Source organism: Plectrocnemia conspersa, unplaced genomic scaffold (assembly GCF_051122295.1).
Source record: "Plectrocnemia conspersa isolate PC_06_02 unplaced genomic scaffold, ASM5112229v1 ptg000004l, whole genome shotgun sequence".
Classification (NCBI taxonomy): Eukaryota; Metazoa; Arthropoda; class Insecta; order Trichoptera; family Polycentropodidae; genus Plectrocnemia; species Plectrocnemia conspersa.
In genome coordinates this window covers 17,350,761-17,363,087 of record NW_028277168.1, presented here as the reverse complement: position 1 = coordinate 17,363,087, position 12,327 = coordinate 17,350,761, and the positions used below count along the sequence as shown (strand labels likewise).

The window sequence follows — 12,327 nt, the reverse complement described above, 5'->3', positions numbered from 1 at the left end:
GTAACATAAAATTTAAATATTTTTTTAATAATCATTTTCATCATTCTAGCGCACAGAGACGTCCTATGGAACATAATATTTACACACATATAAAAATGCACACGAGTGTATCAGAGACGGATCCTGAAAAAAATCAAGATAGGAATCATTCATTTTTTCAATAATTATATGTTTAATCAGCTGTTAAATCATTATTATAAGCTTGATTATTTGTAAAACATTATTTTAATTGAATAATAACAAAAAACAAATACATAATAAAAACATAAAATAGTATTAACTTATTAATTATATTTTATTTAAAAAAAATTGAACTTTTAGAAAAAATATTAGATTAACAGTGAATAAAAAAATAAAGAATATAAAAAAGAACACAAAAACACAGAAATAAAAGTTATATAATTTTAAATAAGGAGATTTAAGCTTTTCTCAATTGTAACACAGTCCACATCTTCATCTTCATCATTAACAGTATTAATCACATATTGCTTGTCAAAAATATTAGTGAAGTACGATAGTAATGACACTTTTGCGTCTTGCCTAGTCATTTACGTAATGCTTTTCTAAAATAACTCTCACGTCATTTAACTTGAGTAAATTAACTTTATAAATTCCTGGTTGAATTTATGGAAGGTTGATGAAACTTCCATTTTAGCCATGTTTGAAAATATTTTTTGCCACTCTTTTATCAACTTTGTAGAAAGATTCCCTTCTAACATTCCATTTATTTTGAAACCATCGATTTTTCGATTAAAAATCGATGGTTTCAGCAAATATAAAATGCAATTTTGAAGTTGTATAGTACTAAAATTACCCGGTGAAAATAAAACTTCTTCACCAATATCAATAGTTGTTTTCCTTTTTCCTTAAAATTGCTGCCTTTTTAGCTGTCCAATGTCGATTTAATAGACATATTACACGATTTTTTCCCAATTAAAAGCAAATTCAAAAATCTCTTATGACATCGATATTCGACGATTTTTTAAGAATATAATATTTAACAGAAAACTCTTTTCTTTGTGTTTGTGTTGTCATTGGCAGAACTCCTATTTTTTTCACTGCTGACGTAGCACAATATTTTACAATACTATTGCTTTGAAATGTTTTATAATAAATGTATTTTAATATTCAGAAACAAAAGTAGATTTTTAAGATGAAATTAGACACAACGGTCGCGTCACAAATGTCGTCGATAGTGCCGTAAGGTTAGCGGCAATGGCGTTTCCTGGTTACGTAACTAAAGGACGATCGTCTATTGGTTGGGATATATTTGTCTTAATTCGATTTTACTTTCTCTCAATTTTGTCTAGTTTTGACGTAACGAGCGCTTTCATTTTTTTGTTTTGTAGTTTATTCTTTATATTTTAGCATTAATAACTTGAAATTGCCAAAAAGTGGACATGTCTGGTTTTGATATTAGACGTCAAACATTTATCCTTCAACTTGGCATATATTTTAGCTATTTAGAAAAAAATCAATAAATTATATTCAAATACAATTTAATTACTTTGTAAACAAAGTAATTAAATTGTATTTGATTACGTTGCTAGTAGAAAATTGCCAAATATACTTTTTTAATAAAGGGGAAATTTTATGACATTTGTATTTCTTATCTGGCAACATTGTAAGTGTCACTCGTAGAATGAGTTGAATGCGGGAGTGGTTCGTGCACGAAATTTGTGTTTTACGTAATTTTTTGGAAAGTTTGTAAGTTTTTCTGTTATATTTGTTTTAAATTACATTTATTTAGTAGTGATATGTACTTTAATAAATTATTAATTAATACTAACTGATATTTTGAAAAATTCCGCAATGTACAAAGTGTGAAAGTCTATTTGAACAATTTTAAAATAATATTTATTTGTAATTTGTTATGTAAAATATTGATAAAATAATTAAAAATTACATTTTACATTAAAATACTTATGTAGGTATTTAACAAAAATGCATATTAGCAAAAAAATCTGTAATGGAAAAATAATTGAATTGCATCGTTTGCTGGAATACATCGTTCTACGTGCTTATTTTTTATATTACTATCAATTATTCTAATGTGCATTAATTTGTTTCACACATTTATAACAAAAATAACAGATAATATTTTCATATGGATCACCAAAATTTAATTTAATTGCTGACAGCATTTAAAAGTTACCTTATCTCTTTTATTTAATGTAGATAATTTCTCCTAAAATAATTAAAATGACACAGGGTTAAAGTTTATCTAACTTTAGAAAATCACTCAAAAAATAAGTTATACTTAAAATATTTATTGTAAATTTTAGCATTTAATTATTATTAACTAAAAAATGGAGAGTTTGGATGATCAGAAAAAATATAAAGGTGTAATAGAGAAGGTGAAAAATGATCACTTAACGCCTGTACTCGTATGCGCTCTAGCCATTCCGCTTTCAATGGGAATGTGGCTACTTAATGTAGGGTATTCTCAGTTAAGCGTGTATACTTTATACGAAGGTATATGATAATATATCAATAAATATATTTTTAATTTATCACATTGTTTAATATTTCTTGTCAATTTTAGATCCACCGATTATTCATCCAAGCAGATGGTTGTTTGCTAGTTTTATCACAATATTCATTGCTGTATATGGATTGAAAAAAAAAAGTTTAAGTCTTAGTGGAGCCATATTGGGGTTCTTCGTAGGGATAATTATAACTGTTTCGAGCTACACTTTCCTTGCCTGCTTAATAACATTCTTTATTACGTCTTCAAAAGCAACAAAATTTAGGGCAAATCAAAAGGCTAAACTAGAAGAAGATTTTAAAGAAGGTAGGATTGATAAAATTCATCAATACTATTTCTTTATGATATATGATCGATTGCATCAACAGGAGGTCAACGTTCGTGGGTCCATGTGCTTTGCAACGGTGGAATGCCTACTCAATTAGGATTATTGTACTTATTGGATGTCGGGTGCGGTGAGCGTCCTATCGATTTTGGAGTTGCTTATAGGCCATCTTGGTTGGCTATGGCCATATTAGGTAAGCAAACAATAAAGTTTATTTAATAATGCAAACATTTATTACTTTATTAACATTCTAGGATCTTTCGCATGCTGCAATGGTGATACTTGGGCATCCGAATTAGCGACTGTTTTAACTAGTAAAGATCCGTTTCTCATTACGTCATTAAAAAAAGTACCACGCGGTACAAACGGCGGAGTTACCATAATAGGAATAATTATAAGCGCTCTTGGTGGACTTGTAGTCGGAATTGCAAATTATTTGGTTGTCATTTACTTCTCCGATAGAGACATTCTATTATCTAGTCCACCTCAATGGCCCATAATAATCGTCGGAATGCTCGGAGGTTTGATTGGAAGTTTGTTGGATTCCGTACTTGGTGCTACTTTACAATTTTCAGGTAAACAGTCAATGCTTACATAATACATATTTTAACAATCTATTTAAACCTAACTATTTTAGGTATAGATGCTAATAACAGAATTGTGAGCTCCCAAGGTAAAGGCGTCAAGCACATTAGCGGAAAGAGGATCCTTGATAATCACAGTGTTAATCTCGTATCGAGCATTTTGACTGCTTTTATCATGCCGTATATAGCTATTGCAATATGGCCGTATTGATAAGGTCTAATTAGTACAAAATCAATGAGTGACTTATTAAAAGTGATATTTATAAACTGATATAAATCTCATTTTTTTTTATTATGTACTTTTTAATATATTTTGTTATTATTATAGTTACATTGTTTTAAGTTATGATTTATTTACTTAAATACCATTTATGTGTTGTGATTAAATTAAAATATTTAAATACTTTGTTATTTGTACATTTTTATCTTTTCATTTATAAAATAAAACCATACAGTTACGTTTGAAAAAATGAGATAACAAAGAACTGCCGTTTTAAAATTATTGTAAAACTTACCCATCTGTTCAACTCTGCATTTAGTCTAAAATATGTGTTAATCAATGGAAGATTATGATACTAAAATCCAGAAAACTAATAGCAACTAATTCCACTTTCAATGAAGTATTGCTCACATGAAAATTTTTCACAAGGCGATTGCTCATAGGAATATTGCTCACACGGAACATTCTTCATTTTTTTCTGTGATTGCTGCTAGTTCCAATGACCGTTATGGCAAAAGATTTGAATAAATATATATATATATATATATATATATATATATATATATATATATATATATATATATATTCCTGAACTGTTTTAGTTGTGAAATTATATTCTATGAAAATCATCCCACACACAAATATGTTGTTAAAGGAAATAAACCATTAATAGCAAGTTTCTAAATGCTAGACTACTCTTCTGTTTAATTTTTCAACAAATCTTTAATGACATTTCCTTGAACTTTTGTTTTTGTTAAAATTACTAATTAAATCGATTAGGCTTCCATAATTATTTGCTCTGTAGTCTAGTAATTAGTACTCAAATTTTATCAAACATTGGAATAAAGCATATAAAACTCAAAAGAAAAACATTTAAAAGTATAGTTTTTTAAGGAAAGTTATTCGATTTCAATATTAATAGGGCACTAGGTGAAAAAAATCAATTGATTAAAATAAGATTCATACACAAAAAAATCTCAGTTGAATAATAATGTGGCAATTATGATTTAAGAACCGAAAGCATATCAGGGACGTCATTTGGGGACTTTTGTTTTCCCCTAGAAAAAGCTCAAATAGCGTCCTTGAAGCATATTGATAATTTTAACTATGAAATCGTTATGAAAGCTGCTGATTTGGTAAACATACGATGGTAGGTCAATAAGCCCTTGGAAAATGTAAGAAATGGCGCTGTAGTATCGAAAAAAGTACCATAGATTGCTGTCAAATTATCAGCCATTTCCATCGCCTACTTTCATTTTTACAATGATTGAAGCAAGCAACCATTGTTATTTTCAATGGAAAAACGAGTATCGCGTAGCGATTAAACACTCAGTTGAAAGACAAAACACCTAAAGAAATCAAAGCCAAGTTGTATGAAATTCATAGCACATCTGCACTAGCGTTTAAAACTGTTTACACATAGACGTTTCAGCGTGTAAACAGCCATTAGGGCTGATTTACACGCTGAAATGCCTGTGAAAGTTGATTTGACAGTTACGAAACGTCCATTTGCTATCAAACCCAAACCTAACCTAATGAAAGTTTTGAAACTAATAATAGTTTTAGATCTTTTATTAAGTCAAGTCCAAAATACAAACTAAGCCATCTCATCTCTCAGGGGATAATATACGGAAGAATAAGTACAGACGTACAGACATACATCGCATCTCACATATTTTCCATAGATTGTTTGCTTTGATATTACACTATATTTAAAAAATATGATAGCTATCCTTGCCGATATTACTCTGGATTTATATAAGAGGGCTGGTCAAAGTATATTGAAATCGAATTTTGGTCAATAGTAGGGGTTAAAAACAATTATCACTTCTTCGCGTCAAAAGCAATAAAATCGTGTCGGCGCCGTCGCAGTGGGACGCTCGATAACGAGCGTTCCCACTGTAACGGCGATAGCATGACTTTACTGTTTTTGACATGGATTTTTGACTTCTGAGAAGGGGTAATTGTTTTTTGCGCTCTCCTATTGGTCAAAATTCGGTTTAGATGTACTTCATTTGATTTTCACTTGTAATATTATTATAAAATATCTTAATATAAACGCTTGCTTTATTGCTTTTGACCAGGACTGGAAATTCGCTATGTGTCAATACTGAGCATCAAAGAAAACACGACTAATTATCAGGTAAATAATATGAGTAGATATTTTTAATAATTTTCAATGCCTAATTAAAAATTTTCGCATAAAATATGATTTCAGAAAATATGTCGCAACGGTGGCTAATTTTTATATTTATTTGTAGCATAGAAAGGGTTAACTCGTGAAAATTCTTATTTATTCAAAACATTATATTACGATGTTATAAAATATATAAAATGCCATTTTTGTCATGTTTTCCCAGGGCCAGGGTTCGGTCTCGGCGGCCTTACCCCTAATACTAACACATCTTCTTCTTGCGTAATTCTCTACCGAAGCGGTATATCATAAGCGCGTGAAAGTTAATTAAATGCTATTTTAATTTGATTTTTATTGATTGCCTAGGTTTTTCAATTATACTATAGTAATTTATTGAAAAATTAAGATTTATTTTCTTTATAATTTATAACCGCACAGCGATGCTTTTTTTAGAATAATTGTTTATTTTTAATTAAATCCTATAATTGTTTACAAGAAAATATGAATGTATTTTTTAGGACGAAAATTATGTGCTTTGGCCAAACTCGCTTGTAGTTGACAGTCGGCGCAAACAGCTGACGGGCGCCGTGCGTCTTACCTTTGTTCTAAGTTGATCGTTTCATACAATTTTGATTACTGAAATTGCATTGGCACATTTGCTGCCCGTCGGCCGCCTTAAAGACCGATCATGTCGGTAAACAACAGCACCGAGCAAGAGCTGGATGATGTCACCGATGACCAAGCATTGTTACCTGATACGAGTGCGTCTCTATACCTTAATATCAATTTAACTCAATAACCGATATTCTTATAAAACAAGCACCCATAAATTACGACGCACTATAAAACTTATGTGACAAATTATTTCCTACCAATTCAAATAAAAGTACAATGATGTATTTTTACTGTTATAATAGATTACGCCAATCGCCAATTATATACATAATCTGCGTATTGTATTTACATATAATTTTTGTGATAAAGCGCGCCATGTGGTTTTGTTTATGTTGTCTTAGTGAGAAAATGCATAATGTTTTTATTTTTATTTACAGTCGTAGATACGGCACAGATTTTCAAAGCTCGAACTGTGCTTGGAATTATGGGCTTTCTAGGATTCGCTAATGTGTATGCGATGAGAGTGAACCTATCCATGGCAATTGTGGCGATGGTCAACAGCACATTGCCAATAGTAAATGATTCCACTTTAGACGTGTGTCCTATTATACCAGATACTAGCAACGATACACAACCGATGGTAATATTTATATGAAAGTAATAGTAATTGATAATATTACAATTTATGTTTTATTTTTATATATTATAGAAACCTGGAACATTTAATTGGGACGAATCTCAACAAGGTGTTATATTAGGTTCATTTTTTTATGGATACGTTTTAACACAGGTAAAAATTTGACTATTATATTTTTTATTGTTGAAAATTGCGCCTTTCTTAATTCTCTAAAATAGACGTTTATATACTCTTACAAACAAAAAAGGAAATTGTGACTCAGATGGATATTTTCTCAAAGTATATATAATAATAAACTTCACAAGAATTTAAAATGATCCTAATGTATGTAAATGTTGTTACAATCTTTTTTAACTCAATAGTGAAATATATTTCATATAATTTATTTTTTACTCTACTCTATTTTAATCGAGCAATTAGATATTTTTCTGTATCGAGATATGTTATTTATTTTAGGTTCCAGGAGGTCGGTTTGCCGAATTGTTTGGCGGTAAGCTTGTGTTTGGTCTCGGCGTATTTTTCACTGCCATATTTACACTATTGAGTCCAATAGCCGCCTATTGGAATTACACTTTTTTCATCTTCATTCGAGTACTCGAAGGAATCGGCGAAGGTGTGACTTTTCCATCAATGCATGCTATGTTAGCCAGATGGATTCCGCCCGATGAACGATCTAAGTTTGCTGCTCTCGTTTATGCCGGTGCGACGACTATTTATATATGCTAAATAATTCCATTGCGTTTATTTACTACAATCTTCTTGAATTTTCAGGATCAAACTTTGGAACCATCGTATCGTTACCTCTCTCCGGATGGTTATGCTCTCTAGAATTTGGCGGCGGATGGCCGTTATGCTTTTATATATTCGGAAGTCTCGGCATAGTTTGGTTCGTTGTGTGGCTCTTTCTCGTTTACGACACCCCTCAAAGCCATCCGAGAATATGTCGAAAGGAACTGCACTACATAACGTACAAGATAGGATCTCACGTAAATAATAATCATTATTTGTTTATATACATCTCTTGACAATATTGTTGCAATTTGTTTTTATATAGGCTGAAAAACAATCAGGACCGATCCCTTGGGGTAACTTTGTGAAATGTCTGCCGTTATGGGCTATCCTCGTTACTCAATGTGGATTATCTTGGCAGTTTTACACTCAGCTCACAGAACTGCCCACTTATATGAATAATATTTTACATATGAAACTTGAACGAGTAAGGGTTTAAATGCGATTGTTTTAATATTTAAGCGTTGATGACTAATCAATTAATCTATTGTAGAACGCTATGCTTGTATCATTGCCATATCTGACATCATGGATAGCCGGTATTGTTATAAGCATATTTGCCGATTGGTTAGTGACAAATAACTATATATCGCAGCTCAATTCGTATAAGCTTTGGAACACGATAGGTACGATATATCAGTGGGTTTTATGCAAATAGTATATTAATAAGTTATTCTTATTATTATTTTAGCTTCAGTCATACCGTCAATTGGCCTACTAGGCGTTGCATGGGTCGGTTGTGACGAATTGTACGTCCTGCTGTTGTTATCAATTACGGGAGCGTTTTCTGGTGCTGTGTATGCTGGTAATTTTTGCAATAATATTTGTAGATATAAAACGTTACATTTGTACTTAAAGCCTAAATATGTTATTTGTGTTTAGGTAATCAAATGAATCACATATCACTGTCTCCACAATATGCTGGTACAATGTATGGAATAACAAATGCAGCATCAAATATTTGCGGTTTTTTGGCTCCTTACGTCATTGGTTTGCTAATCCAAGGACAGGTAATAAATTAATAGTATAGTATATTTATGCACTTTGATTTGATACCTATGTAAATTAGGAATTTTATATAAATAATTTATAAGTGGCACTCTGAATGTATTGGAGCAAACCAGTGTGTGGTTTCTCTATTATTTTAATTTATAAAATTCACAGCTTAGATCCAAAAAAATTGGAATTCTTAGTATATTATATTGAATTATTTTTTACACTATATCATGAGTTCCAAATTGGCGGGTCTTTCAAAAAGGGTTTTCTGTGGGGTCGCCAGATTAACCGTTTACTGGCCGAACCAGATGGACCTAATGTCTTGTATGCTGCATATTTTTAGATTTAAAAAAAATATATTTGTCAAGTGTCAAGGTACAGATGAATGACAATTGAAAAGAAAAACATTAATTTTAGCCGATCTAAAAATATTTATTCAAGTGGTTTTAAATATTTCTTAATAATTAATTTTAAATATTTCTTCAGATATGTCACTATATACCTAAATAAATTTTTAATATTATTTATAAGCGTAAGTAAGTTTTTTTGGTGAATGCCACAAAAGTGGTCCACGGCAATAGCGTCGTAAACGCTTATCGCTACAAAAGTTGCTCGCAGCAATATAGTGGTTAAAAGTAATCTAAAAAAATATAAATTAGTGGTCATTAAGGGAAATTTTCTACTTCGCTGCTAATTTTCTTGTGTAAAATTAATGGTTATTGTGGGAAAATTTCTTACTTCTTGGATAATTTTATTGAGCAAAATTAGCAGTTTTTAAAGGAAAAATTTTCGTTTTACTGATAATTTTCTTGATCAAAATTAATGGTTATCGAGGGAAATTTTTTTACTTCGCGACTTAATTTCTTGAGCAAAATTAGTGGCTTTTAATGGGAAAATCCTAAAAAAGTTCGTTGCTTTATTTATTGCTTCTTTAAAAGTACACATTTTATATTTATGGTAAAAATCATCCGATATAATTAATCAAACTATCTTGTGATTTACCAATTGATGGCGATCAACTGGTTAAAAACCTCATATCCTTTTAATTACTTGTGACCCAGTATATAAAACTAAAAACTGAATGTGGCTCGCGACTAGGGTTCTCAATCGATTATTCGATTTATTCGCCTGATTTTCAACTATATGAATAATTAATCGATTATTCGTAACTATCTCGAATGCAATTTGGAAAATATCTTAAAATGAATGTGAAGAGAATGTTTGTTGGTTGTATCTACTATGACCGAAATTTAAGAAATCATTCGTTGAACTAAACAAAATGTTGGAAAGGCCCACCCTACATAATCTTTCAACGTTTTTCTCAAAAACAGGTGTCTGTCGCAAATTTTTGTGAAGTTCGTGTTACGTTTTTGTATTAGTTGTTTCATGACGCAAAGATTTTATTTCAATTGGTTCAATAATTCGATTGCGATTAATTTATTCCTAGTTATTTAATTTAGATGAAAATCCGCACAAAACAAACGCCGATACAGATCCGATCCTTATAAATATCAAAAATTCGTTCCCAACATTATTAACTATTATATATACAATAAATTCGAAAAATTATCTATTTAAAATGTTCCATCAATTTTGCTGAATTATTTTAATCGCAGCTTATGGTGATTTAAAAAAGCTGAATTGACATCCCTGATCAAAAACTATGAAATATAATAAATTACTTTGATGCCCTCACTGTAATACATATTTTATAAAATTCAAAATGTAATTAATGATTAATTAAAATAATTAATAATAACCGATAATTATTTTTTAATTAAGTAATATTTTATAGGCAATTCATTTTTTCTTTATATATTCGAACACCGTTTTTTATTCTATATTCGAATAGTTAAAAACTACGAATAATTGTGAACCCTACCCGCGACTCTGAAAAGGTTGCTGACCCCTGCTTTAGACTATAGCAAGTTTACATACATTCAAACAAATACAATTTTTTTTTTGATTTTTTTAGATGTTTTAAATAACAAATATTGATTTTCATTATAATAATATAGTGCTAACCGAGTGAGCAAAAAATGCATAAAAAATATACTAAAATGTATCTCATTCATAAAATACAAACTTAAATTTATTTATGTATTAATTTTATGTCTTTCACTTGTATAATAATTTAATACTAATCATATTTTTACCAGGAAACATTGAGTCAGTGGCGAGTTGTGTTTTATTTCGCTGCCGCCATCAATCTAGCGTGCAATCTATTTTATCTGATGTTTGCAAGCGCCGACGAAGAACCATGGTCAATATCGGACAATCAACGCCAAAGTGATGAGAGTTCTGCGCCTTTAATAAATACAACAAACCATCAAATTGACTCCTAGCATAAACGTAAAAGGCTCAGTTTCATGTCCAAGAAGCGAGTTTATGTAGCAAATTTTACAATTTGGGGATAATTTATTTAATTAGTAAATCACTTTGTTTATAATATCACTATGAATACATGACATTGTTTTCATGACTGGTAATTGTCGATTTAATACATTTTCAGTATTGCATTTTAATAATGTTTGATTATTGTTAATTAATGATTCAATTATATATTTTATGTATCCTATTATTTTTTGTGTGAAGTAGTATTATATATGAGACAGTTTGACATTTTAATAATTAAGGTGCAGTATTATCGTTAATACTACTCATGATTAAGCGAAATGGCACACTTGAGGTAAAATTGATGATCTAATAAATTTAAATATTTTTATACAAATATATCAAATGTACTGAAAATCCAATATATCTATATATATCATTTGATCATTCCTTCCATTTGTATTATATATATATGTACATATAAGAAAAAAATGTGAAATTTGTTAATTGTATATCTGCAGTTTTTTTTCAAAGTATCAGATTTTTTTTAATGAAATTAAAAATATATTAAATTGCTGCTATTAAAAACAATATTATTCAAACTTTTTTGCCATTCATTTACAAGTTATTGTTACACAGTGATTTTTTATATCTGTGATAAACGTGTTATAATTTAAGATAAATGACCTTATGAATCAAGAACCATTATATAGTTCATTTCTATGTATTATATACTATAAATATTGAAAAATAAAAAAAAAAACTCAAGACCAATATTTTTGTACATTTTTATAAGATTATGAATAAGAAGTTTATTAGATATAATGCAATACGATAAATCAACCAAATTTATGCCTCCATATTGAATAAATCATAACATTTTTATGTAGAAGTCAATCATTATTCTTAAAATAAAATTCAAGTTTTCTTGTATTCATGTATATTTGGTCCGATTTTTTTGCATACTGTTTTAATTAAATTGTATTACTCATTTATCTCGATGAAATAATTATGAATTCTATAAAATACTTTAATTATATAAATATGTATCACTGCAAATTATGGTGCTTGTATTATTCCGGCTGCAATATTTGTTCAAAATTTTAATTCAGAATATTTATTATGACTATTGTCAATTGCAAATATGATATGTATATAAAATATACAATGTTGACTATTAAAAAATAAAGATATGTTGTATGAAC

General features: G+C 29.5%; 2 protein-coding genes across 2 annotated transcripts; both read left to right on the top strand.

Moving 5' to 3' along the window:
- The first annotated feature begins 1,618 nt into the window (after positions 1–1,618).
- Positions 1,619–3,879, top strand: LOC148236077 (transmembrane protein 19). Its single transcript, XM_088185056.1, has 6 exons — positions 1,619–1,707; positions 2,286–2,475; positions 2,546–2,794; positions 2,857–3,006; positions 3,068–3,388; positions 3,451–3,879. The coding sequence occupies exons 2-6, from the start codon at positions 2,310–2,312 to the stop codon at positions 3,606–3,608; spliced, it is 1,044 nt and encodes a 347-aa protein (XP_088041182.1). The 5' UTR covers positions 1,619–1,707; positions 2,286–2,309; the 3' UTR covers positions 3,609–3,879.
- Positions 3,880–6,302: 2,423 nt separating this feature from the next.
- Positions 6,303–12,327, top strand: MFS10 (major facilitator superfamily transporter 10). The gene is made up of 10 exons (XM_088184521.1): positions 6,303–6,512; positions 6,804–7,006; positions 7,076–7,156; positions 7,460–7,703; positions 7,775–7,989; positions 8,058–8,219; positions 8,286–8,418; positions 8,484–8,597; positions 8,675–8,802; positions 10,948–12,327. The coding sequence occupies exons 1-10, from the start codon at positions 6,440–6,442 to the stop codon at positions 11,131–11,133; spliced, it is 1,539 nt and encodes a 512-aa protein (XP_088040647.1). The 5' UTR covers positions 6,303–6,439; the 3' UTR covers positions 11,134–12,327.